The 27,594-nt window shown below is 47.4% G+C and overlaps 13 protein-coding genes across 13 annotated transcripts; 5 read left to right on the plus strand and 8 right to left on the minus strand.

The window, feature by feature from the left end:
* Window positions 1-67: 67 nt before the first annotated feature.
* On the minus strand, window positions 68-1,553 carry BDW43DRAFT_237354 (Zn(II)2Cys6 transcription factor domain-containing protein). The gene is made up of 2 exons (XM_032039617.1): window positions 941-1,553; window positions 68-868 (listed from the first exon to the last, which is right to left on the minus strand). The coding sequence occupies exons 1-2, from the start codon at window positions 1,512-1,514 to the stop codon at window positions 201-203; spliced, it is 1,242 nt and encodes a 413-aa protein (XP_031894558.1). The 5' UTR covers window positions 1,515-1,553; the 3' UTR covers window positions 68-200.
* A 260-nt stretch (window positions 1,554-1,813) lies between these two features.
* Window positions 1,814-3,020, plus strand: BDW43DRAFT_237355 (NmrA/HSCARG family protein). The gene has a single exon (XM_032039618.1). The coding sequence runs from the start codon at window positions 1,883-1,885 to the stop codon at window positions 2,798-2,800; it is 918 nt and encodes a 305-aa protein (XP_031894559.1). The 5' UTR covers window positions 1,814-1,882; the 3' UTR covers window positions 2,801-3,020.
* Window positions 3,021-3,338: 318 nt separating this feature from the next.
* Window positions 3,339-3,929, plus strand: BDW43DRAFT_304376 (YbhB/YbcL family Raf kinase inhibitor-like protein; the record flags this gene model as incomplete). Its single annotated transcript, XM_032045589.1, has 1 exon — window positions 3,339-3,929. One exon carries the CDS (start codon window positions 3,339-3,341, stop codon window positions 3,927-3,929), a length of 591 nt encoding a protein of 196 aa, XP_031894560.1.
* A 159-nt stretch (window positions 3,930-4,088) lies between these two features.
* Window positions 4,089-6,275, minus strand: BDW43DRAFT_323520 (phosphotransferase family protein). Its single transcript, XM_032049759.1, has 3 exons — window positions 6,076-6,275; window positions 5,375-6,000; window positions 4,089-5,289 (listed from the first exon to the last, which is right to left on the minus strand). The coding sequence occupies exons 1-3, from the start codon at window positions 6,249-6,251 to the stop codon at window positions 4,343-4,345; spliced, it is 1,749 nt and encodes a 582-aa protein (XP_031894561.1). The 5' UTR covers window positions 6,252-6,275; the 3' UTR covers window positions 4,089-4,342.
* A 1,049-nt stretch (window positions 6,276-7,324) lies between these two features.
* BDW43DRAFT_316526 (glycoside hydrolase superfamily) lies at window positions 7,325-7,794 on the plus strand (the record flags this gene model as incomplete). Its single annotated transcript, XM_032048316.1, has 2 exons — window positions 7,325-7,591; window positions 7,657-7,794. 2 exons carry the CDS (start codon window positions 7,325-7,327, stop codon window positions 7,792-7,794), a joined length of 405 nt encoding a protein of 134 aa, XP_031894562.1.
* A 1,227-nt stretch (window positions 7,795-9,021) lies between these two features.
* Window positions 9,022-10,619, minus strand: BDW43DRAFT_304378 (fungal specific transcription factor domain-containing protein; the record flags this gene model as incomplete). Its single annotated transcript, XM_032045590.1, has 2 exons — window positions 9,022-9,216; window positions 9,273-10,619. The coding sequence occupies 2 exons, from the start codon at window positions 10,617-10,619 to the stop codon at window positions 9,022-9,024; spliced, it is 1,542 nt and encodes a 513-aa protein (XP_031894563.1).
* A 2,064-nt stretch (window positions 10,620-12,683) lies between these two features.
* BDW43DRAFT_293237 (Zn(II)2Cys6 transcription factor) lies at window positions 12,684-14,858 on the minus strand. Its single transcript, XM_032043804.1, has 4 exons — window positions 14,395-14,858; window positions 14,174-14,266; window positions 13,627-14,101; window positions 12,684-13,558 (listed from the first exon to the last, which is right to left on the minus strand). The coding sequence occupies exons 1-4, from the start codon at window positions 14,666-14,668 to the stop codon at window positions 12,853-12,855; spliced, it is 1,548 nt and encodes a 515-aa protein (XP_031894564.1). The 5' UTR covers window positions 14,669-14,858; the 3' UTR covers window positions 12,684-12,852.
* Window positions 14,859-15,164: 306 nt separating this feature from the next.
* BDW43DRAFT_237480 (putative transsulfuration enzyme family protein) lies at window positions 15,165-16,622 on the minus strand. The gene is made up of 2 exons (XM_032039619.1): window positions 16,341-16,622; window positions 15,165-16,279 (listed from the first exon to the last, which is right to left on the minus strand). Exons 1-2 carry the CDS (start codon window positions 16,494-16,496, stop codon window positions 15,248-15,250), a joined length of 1,188 nt encoding a protein of 395 aa, XP_031894565.1. The 5' UTR covers window positions 16,497-16,622; the 3' UTR covers window positions 15,165-15,247.
* A 122-nt stretch (window positions 16,623-16,744) lies between these two features.
* BDW43DRAFT_293253 (FMN-binding negative transcriptional regulator) lies at window positions 16,745-18,262 on the plus strand. The gene has a single exon (XM_032043805.1). It carries the CDS (start codon window positions 17,059-17,061, stop codon window positions 17,980-17,982), a length of 924 nt encoding a protein of 307 aa, XP_031894566.1. The 5' UTR covers window positions 16,745-17,058; the 3' UTR covers window positions 17,983-18,262.
* Window positions 18,263-19,272: 1,010 nt separating this feature from the next.
* On the minus strand, window positions 19,273-20,008 carry BDW43DRAFT_293255 (maltose acetyltransferase-domain-containing protein). Its single transcript, XM_032043806.1, has 2 exons — window positions 19,701-20,008; window positions 19,273-19,637 (listed from the first exon to the last, which is right to left on the minus strand). The coding sequence occupies exons 1-2, from the start codon at window positions 19,799-19,801 to the stop codon at window positions 19,397-19,399; spliced, it is 342 nt and encodes a 113-aa protein (XP_031894567.1). The 5' UTR covers window positions 19,802-20,008; the 3' UTR covers window positions 19,273-19,396.
* A 2,002-nt stretch (window positions 20,009-22,010) lies between these two features.
* BDW43DRAFT_304383 (FAD-dependent oxidoreductase) lies at window positions 22,011-23,354 on the minus strand (the record flags this gene model as incomplete). The annotated part of the gene is made up of 7 exons (XM_032045591.1): window positions 22,011-22,301; window positions 22,365-22,628; window positions 22,662-22,724; window positions 22,790-22,893; window positions 22,944-23,047; window positions 23,105-23,242; window positions 23,326-23,354. The coding sequence occupies 7 exons, from the start codon at window positions 23,352-23,354 to the stop codon at window positions 22,011-22,013; spliced, it is 993 nt and encodes a 330-aa protein (XP_031894568.1).
* A 507-nt stretch (window positions 23,355-23,861) lies between these two features.
* BDW43DRAFT_323524 (aminotransferase class IV) lies at window positions 23,862-24,860 on the plus strand (the record flags this gene model as incomplete). The annotated part of the gene is made up of 1 exon (XM_032049760.1): window positions 23,862-24,860. The coding sequence occupies one exon, from the start codon at window positions 23,862-23,864 to the stop codon at window positions 24,858-24,860; it is 999 nt and encodes a 332-aa protein (XP_031894569.1).
* Window positions 24,861-25,388: 528 nt separating this feature from the next.
* Window positions 25,389-26,898, minus strand: BDW43DRAFT_304385 (serine hydrolase domain-containing protein; the record flags this gene model as incomplete). The annotated part of the gene is made up of 10 exons (XM_032045592.1): window positions 25,389-25,485; window positions 25,517-25,568; window positions 25,622-25,653; window positions 25,864-25,937; window positions 25,978-26,023; window positions 26,065-26,200; window positions 26,260-26,320; window positions 26,391-26,497; window positions 26,535-26,595; window positions 26,869-26,898. 10 exons carry the CDS (start codon window positions 26,896-26,898, stop codon window positions 25,389-25,391), a joined length of 696 nt encoding a protein of 231 aa, XP_031894570.1.
* Between the last annotated feature and the right edge of the window lie 696 nt (window positions 26,899-27,594).

The raw sequence follows: 27,594 nt of genomic DNA on the forward strand, positions 1-27,594 counted from the left end.
AAACTGATCCCCAACATTAATTATGCAAGCCATCAGCTTGAATTGAAGACCGATAGTCCCAAATAACGCCAAAATACATGTACTTTAATACCCAATCTCACCTCGAGAACAATAAAATCCAACTATAACCATACTAATCGATAGCTAACCAACAAAGCTCTCCACATCCAATACTACTAAGCCCACCCCCCAGAATAAATCTATAAAACCGCGCCCCTAGCCAAAAACCACGCCTTAGCGTCCTCAATACCCAAATAACTAACCAACAACATCCTTCCAAAAACATCTATATCAACCGCCTTTGCCTCAGCCAGCAACCTCCCAAAATTCAACTCCCCAACGATAAAGTGATCCTTCTCCCTCCACGCCACCGCAAACTCCCCCGCCTCCTGCGCCCCCCACAAATGCGCAGACATATACAAACTGTGCACGAGCCCCAGCCTCCCATCGCAGACCATACTGTGCTCCCCATGGACTAGTCTGTATAGCTGCGTCAGATAGAAGGAGAAGAGGACGGTCCTGCGGGCTGATTCCTGGAAGATCCACGAGGACCAGAAGTCGAGCGTTGCTTCTGGTGTTGGGGGGAGGGTGGAGATGGGGGTTGCGGGATCGGGGAAGTAGATGCAAGAGAGGAGAGAGAGGGCGGAGGCTTCGAGATCTGGGACGAGGTTTTGGGGGTGAGGATCCGGGGAGAAGAAGAGCATGATTTGGTAGAGGAGGAGGGCGTGGGTGTGGGCAAGGGTTTCAAGGGGGGTTGTGGGGACTGGGGAGGTGAGGAGGGTTTGGATGTTGGTATTTATCAGGGAAGTGATTAAGGGGGTGTTGAGGGAGTTTTTGGTTATGTGGAGGGCGCAGCTGGAGTAGGCTTCTATCGGGGTGTTAGTTGGGGGTTTTGGTTTGGTTGGGTACTTGGAGAGACGAGGGAAGGGGATTGACTTGCCTTGCATGAGCTTCGGCATGCCGTCTTTGTAGAGTTGTTTGTGGCTCCAGGGGGTTTGATTCTCGACAACCATCATCTTGGGAATGTCTTTGAGGACGTCAATGGTAAATTGGAGGCGGGATGCTATGACGGCGGAGAGAGGCATTGGGGGTCTTGTTCGTGCGGCGGTCATTGTGAAGCTTTGTCGGGGGATTAGACCGCTGCTGGGTGGTTCAAGTGATATGCATGGTGGGGCGATATCAATATAATCCCATTGTGGATCGAAGACATCGAGTGCTTGGGCTATCGTGGGTGGGCCGGGGAGATCGGGGAGATCGAAATCGGTCACGCACAGGCTACAACCATCGAGCGATAACGGAATATCATTGGTGTAAGTGACAGAGGCAAATGCCTCGTCAATCAGGTCTTGTGGAATTGTTGGCTGTCTGCCAGGGTAAATGCATGGTATGTCTCTTCTGGCACATCGAGAGCAAGCGGGGAATGCGAGGTCGCAGCGACGTTTAGCGGTCTTGCATGCTTCGCAAGATTTGCGCCGCGGTGGGGGGTTTTCTCGCTCCGCCAATGAGGTGTTCATGTTACCAGTACAAGGTCCTAGTTGTTTTGCGGACTTCCGACTGTTAATTAAGGAAAGGAAGAAACGTGGCCTGGCTCTCGAATATCTGCTTAGTAGCGGATGATGTGGGGCTTTATGGCGGAATTCCGCAAGCTAAGCTTGACATGGACCAATAAGAGACGATGCGCATGGGTTAGGGTTGCGGATGGAGTGGAACTCCGCTGGTGGAGATCAGAAGAGGTGGTGATATTGATCTTGTTCGGAGCCTTATATAACACCCGACCCCCTTTAACGTCGGATACAAACCTCAGGATATCAAATTAGCCTTCACGTCCTCGCTTTTCCAAAACTCAAACATTCAATACGAATTTCCCCCCCAAACCAAAACAATGTCCTCCACATTCTTCGTCTGCGGCGCCACCGGCACACAAGGCGGCGCCGTCACCAACCATCTCCTCAAACATGGCGCCAAAGTCCACGCCATCACACGTAACATAGATACTCCAGCATCCCAAAGCCTCCAATCCCGCGGGGTATCCCTCACGCAAGGAACCTTCGACAACCCCGAGATCATCAAACAAAGCATGAAGGGCTGCACCGCGGTCTTCCTCAACCTAATGCCCAATCTCCAGGGCCCCAATACAGAAATGCAACAAGCGGAAAACATCCTATCCGCCGCCAAAGCAGCCGGTGTCAACCACGTCATCTACTCCAGCGGCTTCTCCGTAAATGAGCCCCAACGAATGAAGCACTGGGACCCCAATACAATAGTAGCAAGTTTCCTCCTCAACAAACAAGCCATCGAGAAAAAGGTCCGCACATACGGATTCGAGTACTGGACCATCCTGCGCCCTGGAAACTTCATGTCGAATTACCTACAGCCGCTCGTTCGAATGTACCCTGGTTTTGTAGAAACTGGCGTCTGGACGACGGCCTTGTTACCTGAGACGCAGCTACCCATGGTGGATCCCAATAATATTGGGGCCTTTGGGGCAGCGGCTATTTTGGATCCGGTTAGATTCCATGGCAAGGAGATTGAGATTGCGTCGGAGTTTCTTCATGTACAAGATGTGACAGAGGCGTTGTCCCGGGCAACGGGAAGGGAGCTGAAGGTGGCGTTCTTGTCGCAGAAGGAGGTTGAGAAGCAGGCGGCACAGAACCCGTTTATTGGAGGTCAGTTGTTGGCGCGCGATATGGCGCAGTATGTGGACTTGGAGAATGTGAGGGCTTGGGGGCTGCCTTTGGGGACGTTTAGGGAGTTTTTGGAGAGGGAAAAGGATGGAGTTAAAGCGACTTGGTCAGTCTAAGGCCGGCTGGATAGGGTGATCGAATGGATTGAAGGAATGTTTTGTTTTCCTAGGAGCCTTAATGTATGCATGCACCGCATGTCGTTGATTTAGAGGATTGAATACTAGCACTTCAGAAGCACAGACACTGTATGAATGTCTCCAGGACTGTAGAGATTCTTTCCACCTTAATATTATCTCTGGTTTTATGATTTTCGTTATTGTTCGTTGCAATGGTCCAGTTGCTAGTATCACATGACCAACCAAGCCCCAATTGCAGATAAACCATGACGATAGAAAAAGGAAATAAAAATCGACCGTCCTTATCAAATGTCCAAGATAAATCTGCCTATCTCATCATACTGAACTGCACAGCGAGAGAAAGAACCGCCAACCGTAGACAATAAGCAAAATCACCGAACGATACCCGGTTCCGGACCGGAAACGGCTACTTAATCTGAGGTTAACGGACAATCCATCCAACCAACACCAAACATTAACCCATATACCATCAACCACCATCTCAAATCTTGCAACCGCCATGATAATAACTAGAAACATGGCAGACCTAGTCGAACGAACCGTGGCCTACATTTTTCAAAACAGAAGAGGTCACGATGCAGGTCTATTCCACAAGACATCTCCTTTCGCCAACCACCCCACTCCTACCATTCCACTGGACTGCGATATCGGGCCCTCAGGATCCCCGATTCCAAAAGAATACAGTGTCTTTGATAAAGTCGTCTTCCCTACATTATCGTGGCCGGCTCAATCGGACGTCACCGAATATCTTCTCGTCGTTGAGGACCCGGATGCGCCGCTTGCGGAGCCTGTGGTGCATGGGTTGTACTATGGTATTCCTCCATGGAAGACGAGGGTGGTCGGTGAGGACTTTGAGGTCGTTGAGGGTGCGATGAAGGGTGGGTTTAGGTATGGGGTTAATCGGAAGGGGACAGTTTATATGCCGCCTAGGGGGTTGTTGGGGCATGGGCCGCATCGGTATTCTTTTCAGGTTGTGGCGCTTGGGGGGAAGGTCAATGGGGATGGATTGGGTGCAAAGGGTTTGAACAAGGAGGAGATTGTGAACATGATTGAAGGGAGGGTTTTGGGATGGGGGAAGTGGGAGGGGATTTGGGAGCGGACGGAATGAAATTGTTTGATGCTATCTATACAATACGTTAATAACCATTCTATTGCAATCAACGGGATGGAAGACGTGCTAATTGTACATTAAAATATAACGAGCGAAGTCAAATCTATTCAAAGCTTTATGTAATTTTGGCTTGCAGTCAGGATTAATAGTCATAGGGGAACTAGGGACCAACATCTGTCGTGAGAGGCTTCTAATATTGTCAAGCTTATAGTAGAACTTGATAATCCTGAACCAATACTCTAGCAGCCGACCTTGGACTCTCTGTCGAACAGCCTTATCCGATGACCTATCTTGATACTCACAGCAAAGGTGGAGTGTCCTAAACAGCCCTGCATTTAGAGCGACGGTACAACACACTAATAATTGAAAGTGGTGATGTGAGTAAAGTCGCTATCTTGATGTATAAGAGGCTATGTATATAGATCCTCATCGAAATCATTGAAAATCCAATTTTCGACGACCTTAGCTCGATCCTCGTCAGATTCAGCTCCCTCGAGCGCAATATCCTTCAATTTTCTCTCACGTTGCTTGGAAAACTCATATTGATCCGAGGGTAACCACCCATCTGGCCCAACGCCAATGTAGTTTCTGCATATTTGTAGCTGTTCATCGGATTCAATTTGCTCGGCATTAAGGTCCAAGCACTCGCTCGCTTCATCGTTGGGATATGATATTGGGCAAACACTCGCATTGGTGCTCGACGACGAGCTTGATAGTTTGCCCCAATTCTGCGCCAAATGAATCAAATCCGCTTTTAACGACACATTGTCTCCTTTCCACGGTTCACTTGCGTGGCAGAAGAGTTTGCGCTTTAGAACGCTTAAATCTTGAGATAAGGCCAGGCCATGAAGTGGGTTCAACGTTGGAGTATACATGGCGTAAAGGTAATGAACATGACGTCGTCGAAGGATTTCAAGCTGCTCAGATCGGTTGCTCTCATTGAGCTCTTCGAAATTATCTGGTAACCTTGGCGTGTCTAACGTTTCGGAAACGTCGTCGCCGTAGTTCTGTATACTGTCGGGAAACCCACACTGCAGAAAGAGCGGGAGAATAGAGCAATGTTGCCAATCAATTAGGCCGGTAATCTTAAGACCTTCAGAGACTAATATGTTATTTGGCTGCAGGTCTGGATGCCTTATGGTGGGCCATGAAAGAAACTCAGGATTCTTCGGCACTAGTTGAGGCGCAACACGTAGATAGTCTTCCAAATTCCTCATATGATCCAGGTGTGATCTCTTCTGATAATCGTACAGCTCTCGATATATCGGTTGGATAGGTTGCAGTGGTTTGCCAAACCTTGCCAAATAGGCAAGCTCCTTTTTGGCGCCTGCGGTCAGAGCCGCCACTGGGGTCTCATCTACTACGAATCAGTGGATCTCTTCACGCACGAAATGTAAACCTTGAGATAGTAGGGTTATCAATAGATGATAAAGATAACATACACGGACCACGGTCTACTTGGAGCTCACGTCTTTTGCCAAACCATAATTGTAGAGCAGTATCAGGACCGATACAAAAGCGGCCATCGCTTGGCAGATCTTCAATCCGTACAGGTGGTCGATCAACGCCAGGGCGCAGATCCTTTGTATAATAAAGGCTTCCACTGGCAGGGAATCGTATATCAAATAGACGAGTCTCGAGCTCAACAATATTGTTGATAATTGTGGAACAGTCACTCTCGGATAGATCGAACCATAAATCACCCAAGCTCCGTCCACGGATATATTCAATAAAAATGTATTCGGTCCCTGCTGCATTATCTGACGTGGCTGAGTAGCCATATACCCTGGGCACGGGTATATCATGTAGATGAAGGTAGTCCAAAGTAGCAACTTCACTTGCTACAACGAGGTATTTCGGCTCTGTAAAGGGATAAGGGATACGGACAATAAGTTGGAAACCGTCGTTCATAGTGAGTAAGAAAATCCGGTTGAAACCTCCTTCCTCAAGCTTTTCAACGCGGGCAACATCATTCACGCCTTGATTAATCGACTCCGCGGCCAGGCGCTTTAGTTCAGACACGTTGAAAACACGCCGTCGTTCTGCGAGTCTCCTAGCTTCATTGTAGCTTTGCATAGCCAAGTATCGCACAATCAGACCTATTGCATATTACATAAAATATAGCTTATGGGGATTTACAAACATCCATCTCCCAGACGTATACTCAAATAGCTCAGAGTGTCCCTCAGACTGGCGGGGAACACAAGTTGTGGAGAGGGCTCGTCGTCTGAGAAAAGCGGGGTTTATGAATGGCACTACGCATGTCGACAATATTGATGAGGAATGCTTAAACATCAGTCGCAGCGTAGTAACAGACATTTTAGCCAGTAAAACAACACAGAGTGGTTCATTAATCAAGTATTAGTATTGTATTAGTAGTAGTAGTAGTTGTTGTTGTTTGTTGTTCTTGAATTCTCACCGGATAGAGCTATTGCGCTAACCCGGATAGGAAGGTCACTGCATTGCTCAATTTGGCAAGGTTAGGGTTTGCTGCATAGCAGACGATGAGTTCATTGCAAAAATAGATGGCATTCCTAGATTGGCTATACAGTGAAGGAAATACTGTCCAGACCACGGGGAAATTGTACATACTTATCATCATGATACAAAATAGAAAATATGAGTGTACATTATGGGAAATCAACATATTTAACCTTCCGTTGCCTAAATGTTTTCACTCTAGATAAGTTATGCATTTCAACTACATACTGGACGCAATGTTGCAGATTTGATGTATGTTAGCTGAATTACGCATAGACTATATGTAAGGTTGCATCAGGACCTTCACAGAATACTAAGCTATGAGTGCTAGCTCAATCCTAGGGTCTGCCGATCCCTCCCGTGGAACAGAGAACAAGTCACTTCCAATAAGGAAGTGAGTAGGACAGGTTAACTTATTTAGGGCTCAAGGTATATGTCAGGATACATTATTTTCGACTGACCTGCCGTAAATTTAAGAGCGTAAGTTGCTACTACATAAACTGCGTACTCGAATCTAAAGGGTTTGATGCCATTTTCTTACGCTCACCCCAGGGTTTCATCAACTTACCTAATGGTTTATCAGATTAACTAACACATGTTGGCGAGCGTTACAATTGATAATTTCCATCTGCGGGGTCGACCCCGGCTCCACCATCCCAGCCCCATCTATATAGTGTGCAGGATCGTTCCAGCATCACCACCAATGCAGAACAGGTTGCAAGCCATAATTCTAGACACTCTTCGGCGGGATGAAGATCAGCGCACGGCTAGTGATCTTCAGTGTTCTTGACATTAGTACTGTTAATGCAATTGACTTTGGCAGGGTGAGCAACCCCAAGCCCTAACCCAATCTAAGTAGACCTATTGAACATCTGGCGGGGGTAGGACCAGCCTAATCGGCCTCGCGGCCGATGCAAGTCTTCTCGGAACGGCATATACCGAGTTCACCTCCACCTCCTGTGGCGGCAATCAGACCAGCTAACCGTATTTCGATACCCCCCTTCTTGGGGGTGTACTTCGGATGGAGAGACCTCGGGTTCAACCTGATCCGACTCCCCGTCGCATGGGGTCACATCCAAGATGGATGCAACGGGCCACTAAACGGAACCACACTAGCAGGTCTCGACAACCTCGTCAACACCATCACAGGAAACGGTAGCACCGTCATCTCGGACATTGTACATACATTCCCTCACATAACTCAAATACTCTCATCCAACTACTAACACCCCCTCCCCAACAGCACAGCTACGCCCGATACTATTGCGCTGTAATCGGCCAAACCCTCCTCAACCTCCCCGGCGCGCCCCAGAAAGTAACAGACGACCACTTCGTCAACCTCTGGATAAAGCTCGCCTCCCATTACAAGGACAAAACATGATCTTCGAACTAATGAACGAACGTAAGCCCACTACCCCAACGCCCAACCCCTAACAAAACCAACCCTTTAACAAGACCAACCCTCTAACAAAACCAACCTTCTTAAAAACGCTAGCCCTCTAGCAAAAGAAAACAATATAGTATGTGGCCTCAACCATGAAAAAAGCCATCACAGCAGTCCTTGCCCAAGCCCCCTCCCACAAAATCCTCATCGCAGGACCCTACGCCGTAACAGTTCTATCCTGGGAACTTCGCTCCGCACTCGCCCTCCTCCCGCTCCTAGATTCAGCGCCCAAGAGCAAGTTCTCTTTGACCTGCATTAATACTTCGACATCCTGAATGGTGGGACGAAGAATTGTCTCTCGTGGGGCTTTGTTCTGGCCTATACTTAAGACCTCTACGAGTACGCTGCAGAGTCATGGGGCGAAGGCCATGTGGACGAAGTTTGGGGGCGGGCCGAACGACGCCTGTGCCGAGGTTATTTGGAAGTTGTTGGAGTTCTTTGAGGAGAATAAGGATGTTGGCTTGGAGTAATATGTCTGGGGATCAGGCGATTAGTCCGAACTTTAGTAGTGAGTATTATTGGTTGACGGAGGTTATGGAAAGGTATTCACCTTTGAGGGAGGGGTGACTTGGGTTTCTGTTTGTCTGTTGCGGTGGTAGTTAGTGAGGAGGGTGTTGTAGATGGTATCTGTATTGGCCTGTTGCAGATAAGTACTTGAGTAAGGGGGATGAAGATAGTATGCCTGTAAGTATTGTTGACAGGGATCATGATTCATCCCGAACTAAGATTTAATTTTATAATTTTCTATTGAAGCTCAGGACTAGATGAGTGGATACCATACTAAGGAGAGGAAGGATTGAGATCCACCGTTAGTTCTTGATGATATAGAATGATGGGTCTTTGCGGGCCGCCGATCCGCAGCGCGCTTAAATGGACCTCCTGCCGTTAAGGTTCGGTCCGTAGCCAAAAATGCACCATGGTACAGCCACTGAGGGTTGTTGCCTAACCCTTGGTACAGACCTAGGTGAGCTCTGTATGCTAAAAATTATGGCAAGAATGTCAGGATAAGGACTAGAGCCCACTCTCATGGGATATATGCTTCATTGCTATGTACAGTAGTAGGCCACGACCTGCCACCCGATGATACTGAATCTATGTGCAAATCTATTCTAGGTCATCTATAAGTTTTCTCTTCGTAAGTCGATGGGTTACTCGACGGCAGATTCATGCTAAACTGAGCTTCCACCCGCCTAGCATCTTCATGGCTCGCTCCCACACGAAACGCTCGGACTGCCTGCTCCTTTCAACTGGGCGCCCCGTAGCAACAGCTGCCGCCTTACGCCTTTTTCTATCATCCTGGACACCGAGGTCATATTGACGCCAAACCATTTCCACCACTTCTCGTGCCGGTCTTATATTCTGTGGGTAATAGTTAGCAAGGTCCAACTGACTTATCTCGTTGGCTGTGTACATACCCCAAACCGCTTCATTTGCTCGGATTCCTCAAAAATAGTCATCACAGTCATTCGGTCTTCCTCAGTAACGGAGCAACAGCCAGCAAGGAACAATGGCCAGAGTGGTAGTGCTGCAGTGCGAATAATCCAAGGTAGATTGTGTTCGATCAGGTCGAGGATGACACGGATGTAGTTGTTTCTGTCCTCATCCGGAAATCGCGGAAGAATCGTGTTTTGATCGCACTCGTCGTGGATCTCTGAGGGGTAATAGGATCCTTCGAATCTAAAACGATTCGAACAAATCTCATGTAGGAAGAGTAATGCACCAAGGCGATTTGCTTCGGCAATGATTACGAACTCTGTAACCAGATCTCTACTCGGGTCATCATTTTTAATGTGCCCACTTGCGGAGGCCAATTCCAGCTGCACTGGAAGCCGCTGGCGCAGTTTCTCTAACGATTCTTTAATATGGAAAGCCTTGGCCCTGAGAGATTCCGCACAGTCATCTAGACCCTTCGGTGGACTCCGCCAGGCCAGCTCAGCAATTTCATTAATGAGGAGAAGGAGAGAATTGCTGAACCCCATATAGGGGTCGATCACGTCTAGCTCGTCCAATGGCATGGTGACAGCGAGAAACCCTGTGGAGGTAGCCGCTAGTTGTTGAAGATCTTCTGTCTCCGAAATATTTGACTCCCTTGAGCCTAGGCTTCCTCGGACTAATGCATTGTTTAAGGAGGGCTCGTAGATCTTTCTTACTAGATTCGTAGGTGGGTCTGGATATGTAAGCAAAAAGTCCTTGCTGGAGGCCACGTCGGCATCAATTCTGAAAGCAGTCCGAGCTAGCACCAGATGGAATGCAAAGTACCGATTGAAGAACTGACGAAGATGGCTGCTACGAGATGATTCGGCTCCCAAAGGCGAAGGCTTTCGACACCGAGCACTGATGGCACGGATGCCGTTAAGGTGTGTCACCCAAGAAGGCCGACATCCGTCCGTGATCTCATACCAGCACAGCATCAAGGCCAGCCCAAGAAGCTCATCCATATCGGCTTCACTATTTATGCCTCGTTTCAATATGCGAATCAAAGCCTGGATGGCCTTTTGGCCGTGTTTAAGGGCGGCGAAACGATATTTTGGGTCCGACAGACGTAGCGTTTGAGCAGAGATAGCCAGGGTCGCATGGTATAGGCCGTCAGATACCATAGCCATAGGAAGAATCACGGAACGGTATGGGTTATGTCGGGCATTATCAAGCAGGGTCGATGAACTGCAAATTACTGTCTCATAGTAGGACATCAAAGATGAGTCGTACTCTAACACCCGAAACTCGGCTGGTCCGGTAGATGGACGTACCAGCGAGAGTGACATAGCTCGGCTTTGGAGGGCTTCACTGAGAAAAGCGTTCGAAGTTGAGTAAGCTACTGCGACCGCGCTAGACCCGTTGTCTGTTTCGCTCATCAACGAACGTTCGAAATCAAAATATAATTCTAGATCACGCATCGTCGTATTTAAGAACACTATCGGGGCTTTTGGCCGTCCACTCCGTCGCGTTTGGTGAGCTGTATCCCCACTAGGAGATGTTGGTGGTGTCGGTAGTGTATACGATGCCCGGCTTGAGCTGCGGCTGTTTCCCTTCTTCGACCACACCCCAGCTCGACCGTGACAGACGCCTTTTGATAGCGATTCTTCATGCCACGTGAGACGTACACTATAATCGCACAAGATACTGGACCTAGCACAACGAGAGCAAACAGGGCGTGTTTCTACACGCAGTCTCGAGGTAAGCACGGAGTCGTCAGCAAGAATTATGAGGCAGACCCTTACCGTCGCATTTCACTCTTCGCGAACGACAAGACCAGCACCCCGTTCTCGTACGGGTAATTGACGCCGACATGATATGTTCTCCCTCTGTGGGCACTGGGAATACGTTTTGGAATACATGGAGGAGAGACTTGAGGTTGACACCTTGGGGGATGACAAAGTGGATCTTTTGTCAGAGATCGTCAGTCAGACTCCGATAACGTGAATCCAGTATAGCCAATCATCGTGGCTGACTTTTGTTATACTCTTCTTAACTGGATGTGGTCTAGTGGCTTGCGGGGTGGGCAGGTTGGCACGTGCAGCAGTACGTCTTTCTGCTGTAGAAAAGCCGAGAAAGTCCTCCCATCTCCGAGCCCATTAGTAGTAGTAGGTAGCATGCCGGGGTACCAATCAGGGGAATGTAGTCAATCAATTGCTGAAGACATTAAAAGCAGGTTGTAGGACTCCTCCCGGTTTGGTCCCTCCAGCTGTAGGATTCAAATCCATTATTGTTTCACTTACCCAACGCCCCAGTAGCGGGGTAAAATTTGACCCGAATCTGATCTTAGAATATAGACTCTGCGGCCCAGGTTCCAAGCGGTGTGTATATCTCAGTGAATCTGTCAATGCATAAGAATGAACAGCAGTCAAAGCCCCCTAACGATGCAATAAGGAACGGTCAACATATTGTAGAATTGCAAAAGAGGTTTAGAGCCCACACCCAGAACAGCATCAAGTGAAATAGTATAATCGATTTGGATAATGTTCACTGCCCCCGTCGATACCACCTCAACGACTGGTGCAGGTGGCGATCGAAAACGCCCGCCCTTTTCGAGAGACGACATGTTGTGAGGTGAAAAAGCGCTCTCTGTGTATGACTGTGTATATGAGCTCAACGTCGTGTCATGTGTTAGGTCCACAGTATACCCGCGTATACAATGTCTCCTCACTCACGAGAGCTCTTCATAGTATCTCTAAGGAACGCACATCGAAGTCTGAACAAGGATGGCTTGGGCGCTGTTGAGAGATTCATCGCGACTACGGGAGGAGTGTTCGGGCGGGGAAAACCATTGATGCCGTTCGACCTGGTCTTCTACCCGCTAGCCAATTAAAGCGCTCGGCTGTGTGATATCCCTATTGTATTAGATTTATCTATAGCAAGGGGTACTATTATACCAAGATGGGACCGGGTAACCTTTTATTCAAGGAACATCACAATTTCATGTGAGAATTTTCCTGTACAAAGTAGGTAGGTATTCTTCCTGAGTTCACAAGAGAGATTAGAGGAAGATAGGGGAAACAAATTAGCGAAAGGGGAGTAACTAAATGAAAGAAAATAGAGAGATAGCCACGCCAATTAATTGAATAGAGGTAAATAAACTTCCATACACTTGCTTTGATGCGGCTAGAGAAGGCCCCAGCTCCACTTTATACGCCGTGCCGGCATTAGAGTTCTACTCGGGATCCCTCACCCTAGATCTCCCGATAACACAGATGACATTCACGACCCCTAAAACGCGGGTACGGAAGGAAACCCGGCTTGAGCAGAAAACAAAGGAAGTCCCATTGTATATCACACATACTAGTGTATATAAAATAGTTTGAACTTATATTAATAAAGGATAAGGGCTAGGATAACGATGCTCTATCTATTTGCCATCGTGACAAAGGTCCAACCCCATGCTATAAAGGCCCCTCATGCCACGAACCAAATAGGCAGTGGAAGCATAATGGAACATATTGATAAAATGTCATTTTAATAAGGAGGACTTGCAATATACAATAAAGAGTCCGGATATCCTTATATAAACAGCCAATCATGATCAAGATCACCGATGTCGAAAATCCATTGCGTAGGTGACGTATCTTCCTTGTCTGTTTTCTGCCAATATGACTGCAAGGCCTTGGCTGCATTGACGACGTTTAAGCAATTCGTGTCTATCCAGAAATTCTCTAAGGAACTGATTAGAAAGTCTCGCTGGGGTTGCGAACGGCATTCAAGACCGGCAACAAAAATAGGCCAAAGGACACATTTCAACAAGCTCCCGTCATCCCTTAACGCATCTATAACGCCGATTAACTCAGATACGGGTTCGTCTTGTGGGGTAACCGTAATAAGAAGAGAATCCAGGACCCGCTGACCGTATATGAGAGCCCCCAATTTGTATGACTGCGCCAATCGGCAAAGGTTGCCGAGGTTTCGTGACGAAGACTTGTGTGACTCCGGAAGACTCGAGGCCCATGTGTAACAGTCGAATTTCCGTATTAGTTCGAGCACGCTTGCTATATCCTGCATATGTGTGGCGCTGGTTGTAGGAGTCTGTCGCTGAGACTCAGCAATAGTGTCTCTGTAGGCGGAGAGACATTGGATAGCATGTAACAAATACTCAGGACATCCGAGAAAGGATTGTTCAACAGTTTCATCAAGCAAGCTGTCTGGTTGATCTAGGGAAGTGCAGCCAGATAGTAATTTGGGACGTACAAAGGTAGCCCCAAGAGTCTCAATGCTGCGATTAGAAACGCAGTTAGCTGATACGTATATCGCCTTACCTACTCAATGGGTCAAGACACCTACAGGTGGATCTGTTTGATAATAAACGTTCGTATTTCCTGCACAGTCCGTCCAGGATCCTGAGATGTTCCATGTTGTAACTCATGTAGTTGGCCATGTGTAATCAATTTCTTAGCACCTTCAAGGTGGAAGTTCCATTTGTCGCTTCCGGACTCGAGGAGATCTAAGAATATAAGGAGGAAAATTGAAGCCACTGTGGTGTCCTTTCCGGAGACTGCCGGGTCATTCAACGCGCGTGTGAGCCCCTGTATAGCTTGGTGTTTGAAGACGAGGGCCTCTCGATGGATTTGTATGCGGTCGGTGGAAGCCTCCACTGCAGGGTTATCGAAGGGGCATCCCGAGTTGGCCCTGTGACGCGCCGCGAGGGCGAGAGCCGCCTTCAGTAGGACTGGATTGTCCAAAGCCAGGGATATTAGCCGTCTAAACGGATTCTCCTCGCTATCATATACAATGAAAAGTTTGCATATCTGTTCATTATCTGTACGTTTACATTAGGAACTGTCGAACGTTCGACCACCAGTATATGTGAACTAAAAGTTAATCTACTCACAATAGTCAAGGTAGTACCTAGACGTGCGGTCCAAGTTCATGATAAGACCAGAATCCAAAGGTAACGAGAGGTCCAACTTATTCCTGTGTGTACCTAAACGATGCGAAGGGTCCCAGTTAGTATAGAGTCAGATCAACGAGATGTCCCAAATAGGATAGGAACATGAACCCCCGGGAGTTAACAACCGCACAGATCAGGGCAATGTGGTATGAACGCCTCACCATTATGACTACTTCCCACCAAAGCAGAGGATAATACTCCTTTAGTACACTTTTTCCTTGGTACTCGATCCAAAGCTGCCAAGGCTGCGGAAGTAGCCGAGGCATCTTTAACTGTTAAGCCCTGCAGTTTGCCTCGAATCGCGACGCCTTTGACCCATCTGAGTGGTCTCTTATCGTAGCATTCTAGCCCGGCTTTCAAACACTTCTTGCAAGGGGTCTGTGATTGGTCACATTGGATGCGCCTACGCCGGCATGTATAGCAAGGGTCGTACATTGTGCATTTCAATGCAAAGGAACACAAGAATATGGATAACGTGATGCCGGCTCCATTGAGGGGCTAGTGCCAGCTAGCTCCAGGGACAGACATACTGTAAAGTACAGTTGGACAAGGCCTATAAAGATCTAAGTCCCACTTCGGGACAAGGTGATGCATCGAACAAGTACTGTGGAATAACTGACTCAAGACGTTGGGTTAAAGTTTTGTGGTTGCCATGTGATGAAATCACTGCTGGATCGTCGCAGGACCGCTAACCTCTTCAGGCAAGTTTCTCGACTCCTGTCTCCAGTCACATGACACGCTGCGATAATAAAGATGGATCCTCCAGCATATTGAAGGCTTAAAGTTATTAGATTAGACTTGCGGTCTATGCTGAAAGCTTACGCTAGACTAGCTGTCCTGCGCGAAGTTAGTATCGATTAAGGTTCCCGATGTTGGCCCTTTGTGCACAAGCCTTATAGGATCAATCGATCCAGGTGGAGACAAGCATTGAGTAAACACTACTACAAAATTGTCGTTAAAATTTCATGGAACAAAATATCAATATATACAGCAGAAAGGCTTCGAAACAATAAATCAAGCGTGCGGCAGAATGGATTTGAATGCTTGGAGCAAGTCATTCTTCAAGTCCTTCCAATTCTCCAATCCAACACTAACTCGCAAGAGCTTCCGGTCAACTCTAGAGTCAGACAATGCTCTCCATTCAATCAAGGACTCGACACCACCGAGGCTAGTTGCATGCTGGAAAAAGTGCAATTTACTTGGCAGGACTCGCGCAAAATCCTCGCTCTGGAGCACAATTGAGAATACAGGACCGAAACCATTGGGCATCTGCTCCCGAACCCAAGGCTCATCCTGCAAGCTGGCATGGTGGATCTTCTGAAGGACGGTTTGTATGGTCTGCTCCTCGCTCCCTGGAGCTGGACTTTGAGCGTTCAGACCCTCATTCAGCCATGAGATCAATTTTTCAGTCGTCTGACTTGCGCGCTCCACACGAACTTCCAGTGTGCGCAGACTTCGAAGACCAAGCCAAGCTTCCAAGTTGCCGATGACACTTCCAAACGCAAGTCTATCCTCATAAAGTTTCTTCGTCCAGTCCTGTCGTTTTGTGGCAAGCACACCACAGAGCATGTCACTGTGACCGCCAAAATACTTGGAGCCGGAATGCATCACAATGTCCGCGCCCCACTGAAACGGATCTTGCAAGCTTGGCGGCGCGAAGGTGCTATCGACAATGAGGTAAGCACCTCTAGAATGAGCCTTCTGGGCAAATTGCTCGATGCTGTAAGCTGTGCCCAGCGGATTTATAGGAGTTTCAAGCAGTATCACATCTCCTTTTTCTAAGCTCTCTGCAGGGCAATGAAGGTCCAGTTTCTGAAGGCCAGACAGGCGTGAGAGAACACCGATCACTTCATGGCTACCATGGTAACCTTCGCCAACCGAGATGCGGCGGGGGTTCAGCAGCACCAAGGCAGCAGTCAGAGAAGCTAGCCCAGTTGCGTAGCAGACTGCATTACCGCCAATTAGCGAAGAAAGAACGGCTTCAAAGCGAGTTGCGTTCGGAGCAAACTCGCGGGAGTATACGTAGTTCTTCCCGTTAAACTCATCCTAGGACAAGAGTTAATTCAACTTCCTGATACAACTTTTAAATGAGGGCCGGATAGCGTACCACGGGATCGACGGAAGGTAGCAGGTCATTGGGGTCGCTCGGGAATCTGAATGTTGTCGACAAGTGTATCGGAGGGGCAACGTCAGTGACGAGGTTCAGAGGGTCATCGGCATGCAATGCTCGCGTGGAGCGATGAGTATCGTTTGAAGGGGACATTCTGTGACGTAGGGACTGCCAGGTTGCACAGAGTGGAGTGAGTTTCTAGAAGGCAAAAGCCTGGGAAGAGGCAATGATAAATTTTAAAGCTCAATCTTGAGAATATCTTCCAATTTATAGGGAACCACCAAGAGTAGTGGCTCCCCATTTCTTTCCTCGAAACGGCATACTTCAGGTAGAGATTATAATCTCCTATTGGCCAAATGAGAGATTTCAGCCCCACTACCGTCAACTTCCCAAAAGGGACACGCTAGTCCCGTGATACCTTCGAAGCTCTGGCCATACATTTGAGTCCAGCTTTCTACCTGCAACTTCTGTTCTAAGCGCTCAGTGGCACACAAGGAAGAAATTTTGACGAAATGCCTAAACTTCTTTACATGATTGACCTCTTACTATGTCACGCCCTGTGGCCCACCGTTGACTGTAGCTCGGCCCCATGCGCCAATCAGAAAACGATCATTTCTCACTCGGAGATCCCGATACCCCTCGATTTACGTATAAAAGTTTTTCATGCTTAAATGCTAAAAGTTCGGATCAGATTGCTATTTGAGTGTGTCGGGTGATGACTCACCACGCCATAGAATATATAAATATGTCTGGAACCCCTCAGTACTTTCTGAGCAACCTAACCACAATCTCAGCCTTGTTAGGCCTTAATTATTCGTTCATTCTTTATTTACCTAATTCAATCACTATTATCAAACAAGACGCCATGTATCTCCGTGCAATTCACGCAGAGACATCGATCAAAGCTCTTTTTGAGCTGATCCAAAACAGTCCCCTAGGCGTGGTCACCACCGCCATTCCCTCCACTACACAGCACTTCTTACAGTCAAGTCACATTCCCTGGGTACTGGACATCATCTCCGACGACCCCAATGCGCCAGTAAAAGGAAAGCTGCGTGGCCATATGGCCAGGGCAAACCCTCACAGCAAGACTATGATCGATGCTCTGAACGAGGCTGGTCTACCATCCGCCTCCCCGCTGCAACAAGAAGTCCAGGTTCTGTTCACCACGACGACGAACCATTATGTGACTCCCAAGTTTTACGCCGAGACCAAACCCACCACCGCCAAAGTGGTCCCTACCTGGAACTATGCTGCGGTTCAGGTCCATGGCAAGGCTACGATCTACCATGACAGCTCGGCGCCCGAGACCTCGGAATACCTCTCCAAGCAGATTCATGATCTTTCCGAACTTTGCGAAACATCAATCATGGGCTATACCGGACAGGGAGATAAGCCGGAATCGTGGAAAGTGACCGATGCGCCGGACCGGTATATCGATATGATGAAGAAGAGCATCATCGGTATTGAGATCATCATTGAGGATATCGGCGGCAAGTATAAGATGAGCCAGGAATCGAGCAAGGGGGACCGAGACGGTGTTATTGCTGGTTATGAGAACCTTGGGACCGATATTGGTCGGGACATGGCTGCTCTGGTGCGGGAACGGGGCGAGATGAAAGATGCGGCCAAGAAGTAAGATGTTATTATGTCGTAACCAACTAGAACAATACCCTTAGAATTATTCGTTATTAAAAACTCCTTTTAACGACACTATTGTTTTCTTGAAATACTTCTCAGTCGAAGCTTACGTAGGCAATCTCAGAATTGGTGGCCTAAGCGTCGTTTTCTCCCATTCTAGTAAATTCGAATACCCATGTAAAAAATGGAAAATCGTAAAAGACGAAAGCATTTATAGCAGCCTCTACATCGTTTTCGTGGCAAGTACTGGGCACATAACTCAACGAAGTAACGAAATAAATATACGTATGACCACAGGTTCCCGCACCTCCCAGGTTGTTTTTTGCCCTACCTTTGAATAAGAAGGGTAAAACCAGTAGTATTACTCAGTTAACTTGATGAGACCGTTTATATACGGAGCAGGTTTGCTTTTATCTAAGTCAGTGTTCGATATAAATGAAAGATATGGCGGCACAGCACACTATCCAATTATAAACACCTCGAACGTACATCGTAGCACACACTAATAACTAAGCACTAATTACCGACTCGCTACGTCTAGTTAGACGACATTTACCACGTTGGCCCCTGTTGCTATTCTATTGCTATAAGCTTATTTATCCCCTGAGCATTATTGGTTAACATGACTGAATAGAAGCCAAACTGGGCTCAAACAGCTCCGATTACAGGCTGCAGTGACGGATCCTTTCAAGTCTCCTGCAATATCCTGTATTATATGTAGTCCATTCAGCATAGCGTATATCTCGAGGATTCTTGTTCAATACACCGAGAGTTTTCGGCTTCAGTTTTCCCAGAGGGAAATGCTAAAATCTTACAATCTACTTCCTGAATGTCACCAACTTAGTATAGAACTGCGAGGCCCCTGTCGTACGTCCCTTGCAGATGATAACTGCAATCCGGACAAATCAATCATCTATTCGTGTCGATCTAACAAAGAATTCTATCACTCTCTATCTTCCCGCACCAAGTTCCGGTAAGGGTTAGTAGGGTCGTTCTCCTCTTCCTCAACTGTAGGGATAGTCTTCTTCACCTGGCAAGGAATGCCAACCGCAACCGAATAGGGCGGAATGTCCTTAGTCACAATTGACCCAGCACCAATGGTTGACCCCTTTCCAATACGAACACCAGGAAGAATCACCACATTACCTCCAATCCAGCAATCATCCTCAATGAAGACAGGATGACCGAACTCGACAAACTTCCGACGCGAAAGCACACTGGTATCGTGGCCCGCAGTAAAGATACTAGTATTGGTCCCGATTTGTACCCGGTCCCCGATCACTACTAGACTAGTGTCTAGGACGGTCAGGCTGATTGGTTGTATTTGTCAGCTTTATTTTGGACATAAAAAAAAAGGAAAGGAAAAAAGAAAAGAAAAAAGAAAGACAAAATTGTAGTGCGGAATCGTGGACTTACCCCCAGTTGATGAAGCAATCCTTTCCGATAACCGTATTACATCCGTAATCGGGCCTGAAAGGAGGTTCTACAAAGGTGCCGTCTCCCACGCTGCCGACGAGCTTGCGGAGTCGCTCCAGACGCTCGTCTGCGATTTTGTCGTATGAGACTGACTTGGTGTCTAGATCGTTGTAATCCGTTGTCAGGCCCCGACACCGATGGCGTGCTTCTAATAGCTTAGGTGTGTTTGGGTTGTACCTGTGGTCAGATTAGTTATCCAGCAGTGATTATATATTGAGAGGGAATTAGGATCAAACGTACATCATTCCGGAGATCATGCATTCATACTGTTCGCACATGGGCACACCCTCCAAACCCCGTGCCAACTCGATAATCTCCGGGCGCTTCTCTGTGGCTGCCATTGCGTCTGGTTGGATCGGGGAAAGATAGTCTTCTGGATTATAGATACAAGAAAAGTAGGGCTTGAGCTCTTTGGAGGGGTAACACGAAATGAAGTTGCCCAATATATAAGTTGCAGACAACTGAACAGGTGTTATGTTAGGCGGTCGTATACTTAGAACTCTAAATTTCAAGAACTCCACGGGTTAGGTCAGGATATAACGGGTCCAATCCTTGAAGTTGGTTACGGTGTTGAGGGTAACTTACGTCAAAGATAGTCCGACAATTCCCCGGCCCCTGACCCCGGTTGCCTATTCCGGTAAAATAGCCAGCAGCCATGTCCCACGAAGATCAGGTGATGAGTGGGTGATTTGCCGGTCCGTGCAGTATCGGCTAGCCAGATTGGGCTTTGTAATAGCCGCGCTTATCATCTTATCAGTGGGGCGTTTCCTTGGAGTATCGTAGAAATCTTATGGAGACTACCTCAAACCCAACAGTTTCAGGGAAATTAGCTCCTGGTTGTGTCGTGGTTTGAACAGTTGAGGAGGACATCATATGAAGGGTTTCTTCGCGGAGTTATTTTTCTACGTTTCTATGAGAAGACATTGGTGTCCTATGTGCTTGATTGGCTCTAAAACTTTCATGAACTCTCAGGCTATATAAAAGAACGATAGACAGGCTATATGATGCAAACCCATTAGTTTTTTGCCTTGACTGGCTTCTTGCAAGACCTCTTTAGCTCGTCTGTAATCTGCAGCGCTGCTTGGGATCTTTGTTCTGAAGCTCCATCGATAGATGCTCGCCACCCATGAGCCCAGTCTGCAGAGGCAAAGAAAACATGATCGTGACAGCCCTGCAGCTCGTCCTGAGATTTGGGTATGAACTCTGGTGGTCACCAGGCGGGCCTGTCCTGAGACTAGGGATTGGTGTTCCGATTGTGAAACCCCTGTTATGTATGTGTATTAGTAAATGATTTTCTTGGACAATTGCTAGGACAGAAACTTATACCATCTTTTCCACCTCCACAGGATGTTGATTTTGAAAGGCATCGATGGCGTTTTCTGGGTCTCGCTCGGGAACAAATACATCTCGCTCGTCTTTGCCGAACCCGACAAGATGTGCGTTGCCACTGGGCGTCACTCCGTCGCCGTAGTCAAACATTAGAAGGTTCGGGTATCGTGTACAGTTCCAAGAGGCCAACCCTGATCCCTTCACATCCGCATGAATCCTGGTCATGTGGTTGACGTGTCCAATTTCAATTGCTTGCTTGCGGGTACAACTCCTAGTAGCATCCTTACTCCGGATGAACTAACAACCTGCTTGGGATCCGGAGAAGGATGTGAGGGGTCCACAACTATGACTTTTCTCCGTCTAATACTATGCAACCTGCTAAATTCGTGAACACGTACTGATGGGAAGGACTGCTAATCGGAAGGATGATTGATATCTGCACGGAGTACAAGCGACAAGCCGGCGAGTGCAGGAAGAGAGAACGAGAGAGAGAGAGAGAAACAGTCGGTGGGTACCGTGGTTCCCCCCGGATTCGACTTTATCAAGCTCACTTGCTTAGAAGGGAGAAGTATAGCCCGCGATAGGAACGACCAGGCCCAGTCCTGGCAATCCCCATAAACAAGTCTGTAAATGATTACCCTTTTCATCTAGTCCAAGTATCGAGTGTATCTTCGCCTATGATGGAATTAGGGGGAGAATCGGCGTTTGATAATAGAAACGTTAATGTAGGTTCTCACCTAGTCTGCCGAGGCGTTCCATAGATCTCAGATCATGAGAGAAAACGCAATATCGTTGATATTCACTCATTCTTCAACCTTCCTAGGAAACGTCGGCCGAAATATACACGCCTGACCAGGCAGAAGAACTGGATGGCTTCCTTTTATAGATCTTACATGGAATGGTGGCCTGATATATTTAACCTTACTTTACTAAGTCATTGATCATATGATCAGCTTCAGCCTTTCTTAGTAAAGCATTTGCTATAAGTCTTTTGGTCCCAATATGTACTGTCTTGCACCTGGGTTGTGATCCTTACATCGCAACAATTTTTATGTAAATGAGGAGCTGATGCCCGTCTTTAACTAAAGATAGGGTAGCAAACTACATAAATCGATAGAATTTCAAAGCATATTCAGTCACAAATGCAGTAACAGCGAACATATGAAGTAGTTCATGCATTTGAATTCTACGGTGTACTCGACATGTCTCCGGACAACCATGCTAAAGCCTTGCCCGTGTTGCCAGAGCATCCTCAACGAGGTCTACAGCAGCCTGAGCGCAACCATACGATGATTGGTAGCCGGCTCCTCCTGCACCATAGTTATGCACTACCCAAGTATCACCTATGCGTTCCTTCTCAATTCTTGTCCCGTTTTGCCGCACAGGCCTTAGTCCGACAATGTTTCGAACTATATCGAGGTGCTCGATTCCTTTACCACCAGTAAGTTGAGGACACATTTTTACCGCACGCTTCATGATTCGGATAGCAAGGTTAGGATCCACCTGCGACTCCTAGTTTCCTAGCTGATACGAACCACCCAAGATCGTCCCGCCGCCAGCAGCCCGGGTCATGACATAGCATGCTTCACTGTCACCATCATCGGTCCCAGAAACATTTAGCATTTTACCAGCAGTGTTTCGGACTATCACAATTTGCTCTCGGGCAGGTACAACGGTCTTGTCTTCTACTCCACCCAGTTTGGAAGCCATAAGACCCGTACAGTTGACCACAAGATCAACCTCCTGTCCCGGGTGAATCAATGAGGATGCAGCGTCTGATATATGCCTGAATATGGCTCGTTTTAATTTGACTCCGTTTTTGAGACATTGGGAAACGAGCTAGGGGAGGTATATTGCTGTGTTAATGCACACAGATGTGAAGGCTGTCGCAGAGTCGATCCCAGGGCCAAGGTTATTCTTAGAAAGGGTGCGAAACTAATCACCTTACAATTAGATATTGCCAATGAGGTTTCAATTCGAAGTAGCTAGCTTATGCTCACATTTGGAATAACGTCCTCGAACCAAGGGTCTAGTGACAGAAGCTCTCCAAACCACTCCGCAGTCGTGCTGCCGACATCTTTGGAGCGAGTGTGTATTTCGCATTCTCCAATCCCGTTAGCTCTCAACTGTGAGACTGGGCCCTGTTCACCATACCTTGGAAATGTATCCCGGCGTCGGGGTGGTTCCGTGCTAAGTCCTCCAACGCGATCCAGGTGCGCCTATCCCAGTCCGCTGCTTTGGTACCACGCGTAGACATGCTAAGTGTTGCTCTTATTAGTGACTCGTAGGATTGCCTGAGCTTCCGTTGCGCTCACGGCATGCAATTCGCGCCAGCCCACGTTGAAGTATATTCAATATCGTAGTCTCCAGGCATATGTTTAGCCGCAACGACTATTTTAGATTTTGGATTCCTTGACAGAAGAGAGGCGGTCGTGAGGCCTGCGACTCCGGCACTAAGGATATAAACTAGGAGTTAAATACAAGTCTGGTGATCATCACACAGAATTCGAGTCAGTTTAAGAAGAAGATTACCTACCCGATCACTACCACATTCTTTTTTTCCATTGCGTCGTTGTCTTTGAAAAGGTGGGCGGTTAAGGCATTTCCAGTTCCAGTCTTCTTTTATATTGCCATGAAGATTAACTCTCTGTGTAGCTTTAATTACGCTTTTTATACCAAGTTGGCGACTATGGGTCATATCGTATCACCGTCCAAAACCAGTCTACTATGAACGCCACAATATCCAGACTTACCTTCCTAATCGAACCTGCGGGTTCCAATACTTACAACGTCCTGCCAACGGAGAAAGCGCTGCGTATCTTTTGCCGTGCTGGAAAAGCATACAAACCCGCTCAATCATCGGGAGCGAACTCGGTTTCCTCTTGGGGCAAGTTACCTATTCCGGATAAAATGACGAGTTACATAACCATTCCAGCATTAGTGGCGAAAAGAATAACTACATTCTCAGCCACTATATGCTTAAACTCGGCTTTAGACCTAGATATTTGCTAGAGAATCCCGACTAACCTTTTATTTCATTTGTGCTCTCATTTCCAAATCCCCAATTTCATAATGTCCTCCATGCAAAAAGTCTTTGCCAACTATGCCGCACGACAGGCTGTTCTAGAAGCGAGCAGCAATCCCCTAGCCAAGGGAATAGCCTGGATTGAAGGGAAATACGTTCCACTCGCCGAGGCACGCATCCCACTTCTCGACCAAGGCTTCATGCACAGTGACTTAACCTACGATGTGCCAGCCGTCTGGGACGGTCGATTCTTCCGCCTAGACGACCACCTTGAGCGATTGGAGGTGAGCTGCGGCAAGTTGCGCCTAAAGCTACCTCTACCCCGAGAAGAGGTCAAGCGGATTCTGGTTGACATGGTCGCCAAGAGCGGGATCCGCGATGCTTTCGTGGAATTGATTGTCACTCGGGGCCTGAAGGGTATTCGGGGCACCAAGCCCGAAGACATGAAGAACAGTCTTTATATGTTTGTTCAGCCCTACGTTTGGGTCATGGAGCCCGAGGTGCAGACTACTGGTGGTAGCGCCATCGTGGCCCGCACCGTTCGCCGTGTTCCTCCTGGTGCTATTGACCCCACCGTTAAGAATTTGCAATGGGGAGATCTCGTCCGCGGCATGTTCGAGGCGTCGGACCGTGGTGCTACTTACCCGTTCTTGACCGATGGTGATGCTAATATCACTGAGGGGTCCGGCTTCAATATAGTCTTCGTCAAAGACGGTGTGCTGTACACGCCTGACCGTGGCGTCCTGCAGGGTATCACGCGGAGGAGTGTTATTGATGTCGCGCGGGCAGCGGGAATTGAAGTTCGCGTTGAGGTTATTCCGGTAGAGCTGGCGTACAACGCTGACGAGATTTTCATGTCCACTACCGCTGGGGGTATCATGCCTATCACTTCACTGGATGGAAAACTGGTGAATGGGGGCCAGCTCGGTCCGATTACCAAGGCTATTTGGGATGGATATTGGGCTATACACTATGACCCGGCTTTAAGCTTCCAAATCGATTACAATGATAAGAAGTCTGGCGCGAATGGACTTGGAAAGCTGTAATTGTTTGTGCTAAATTCGTTGGGAAAGCCGATGGGTGCTTATGTTTATAAACATCATGACTGATGAGTAGGAGAAATGCATGTATCCAATAGCTGATAAGGTACATTACAATTTTATAAATGCTTTACTTCCTTCATTGTTTTCTGGATAATCTTCCCCTATGGTACCATGGTCTTGACTCTCGCTGTGGATCAGACATGGCAGGATCCTCAACACTACAGAATGATTTAAAGTTACTTTGAACAGCGGATACTGTCTTGTTATGCTTACTGAACTAAACAAGATTTGTCTACCTCTTAATTTCTCTGAAAATCAAGCATTCATTGTCTATATCACTATCTACAGCTTTCCATACTCTAGCTCATCATATATGACCTTTTCTACCCTTTCCATGCACTCTAAATCCTAAAGATCTGTAACAATCCATATTATCTCCCTATCACTCCCACGGGCCTTCCGAGACATCCCTCCATATGGAAGAATGTGAGCTGCTAAGATAGCTCCAACCCCGTTCTCCCGGTCTGCAAATTAGAACAAGTTTGCTAGCCCCTCCCAAGATCCAGGTCCAGCTACCCTTCCTATTGCGCTCTTCTGATGGCTAAGAGATAAGGACAATCCCCCAGCCCTTAGTGAGGCCATCGTCACAAGATACCAACGGGCAAGGATTTGCAAGAAGGGGCTTACCCGGCATTTGGTCGGTGAACATTTCTCTATTCAACTTGTTATCCCAATGATTAGTTTGGTTAGATTATGTGCTTTACCTTTCACTGTTTCTGGCTTCCGAAGTTGAGCGCTTGTTTTTGGGTCTGTACCGTCGTTCAGAAATGTTACGATAAGTCATGCGCCAATGGTTGTCAGATTTCTACCTATGTTTATAGATAGAAATTGGTCGAAGAAATCTGGAAGATAACTTACTGCAATACTCGATTTCCCGAAACAACCGCCACCTCCATTACAAAATTTCTCTCATTCCGCTCCAGGCTTGCGGGGTAGAAGGGGATACCGGTAGAGATGGTCGGTGACGCTCAGAGTACCATCCTTAGCCCGTTGATGCACATACGCCAGGTTCATGGTCAGCTTTGTAGACCGGAAAAAAAGCAATTAATTTAATCCCCACAGGCTGCAGGGTAAACTTTTGAAAATACCCTCCCAGGGATAGACCACTGACGCGTTCAACAAACACACCAGCCCAGTCAAGTCCCACAACTGGATCTTAGGTTCGGGCTGATTGACCAGTGGCCGGTGCAACACATCCGACTCATGGCTGCAGAAATCGTCTAGGCCGACTGGGCGAGACCAGTCGCACAGCTTGAGATCCTGAAAGGCGTAGACAAAGCCAGCTATATAGATCTAGTCAGCCCTATGCTTGGCACTTGTGGGGTGATAGGGAAAGCGTTACAAGTATGGTTCAAGAGCATGCGAAGCGTGATCCCGCGCTCTTTGGGCATCAAAATGAAAAGCTACCGTCAACGCTCCGTTCCAGGGCCTGGACGGCCTTGAGTTCTGGGCGATTGATTCGGTCTGTTTGACTCCATCAAGTGCGAGATCGCCCTGCTCGACCATCTGCATACAGGCTATACTCGTTATCAACTTCGTACAGGAAGCAATCCAAAACACGGCGTCTAATGACATTGAATCTAGGCATTCTTTTTCCACGCTTACCAGAGGTATGACTGAACAGAACATCGCCCTTACGATCCACAGCACAGTAGACGAGGACCGGGAACTTTCCGGTCTGATGTTGTTTCACCCAATGTCGCACATAGGAGAGATGCAGCCTTCTGCGGCAGGCTTGCTGTCATTTTGCTGTGTGTCAGGCAATGAGGATATTCTTCAGCAAATTTCCAAGTAATAAGTAAATATTATATTGAGGACACGGTTCCAGGCACTGCATTTACTACGTTTATCCGTGGGTGCGGTGTTCAACCGTCCGGACTATGCTCTATAGTGATACATGTGTACCAATGCACAGTAGGTTACCAATCCCATATGTGGGGCGTTGCCTCACTCTGCAGCAATGATAAGCTTCACTAGACATGAGATCGTTATCAACACGTTAGAGAACTGAAATTGTTATCCATGATCCCTTGGAATCCGAACTATTTTCTAAACTGGCAACAGAGAATGTAACCTATCTTGGCATTCCTTGATCTATACTATGGTGATATAGTGTGATAATATCTGGAAGACTCACTTACTGTAATAGGATTATGGCAGGATTGTCACATAGTTTTCCTGCGAATCTCGCCAACAAAGTATATTCAACGGGTTAAATATTCATACTCAACTGGCAAGTAGGTTCGCCTGTCCATCGTACTTCAATTTCTGTAGTGCTTCACCTTGACTTTACAGTAAATCTACATCATATCCATTTATTAATACTAATAGACTCCTAGAATTCTATCTCTTGTATCCCCTCAAGCTGTCTACCAGTAATCTCCCAAGCGAAATAGCCACTAATATGGGTAATCCCACATAGTTCTAGAGAGGATGACCCGACTTTAATCCATATCAACTGCTGGGTGGTATCTCCGAACATACTGATATCTTTAACATTTCAAACTTTGTCCCAAAAGACGCGATTGATGATATATACCGCACGAGCATCCTCTCGGTCATTGCAAAGCTTTCAGTATGGCTAAAATCGCACGCTTAAAATAAGAGACCTCGAGATCACCACAGGATGTACAGCATCCCATATTCTGCTGCCACATCAAGAGATACTTCACAAGAT

The sequence above is a fragment of the Aspergillus alliaceus genome, assembly GCF_009176365.1.
Source record: "Aspergillus alliaceus strain CBS 536.65 unplaced genomic scaffold BDW43scaffold_77, whole genome shotgun sequence".
Classification (NCBI taxonomy): Eukaryota; Fungi; Ascomycota; class Eurotiomycetes; order Eurotiales; family Aspergillaceae; genus Aspergillus; species Aspergillus alliaceus.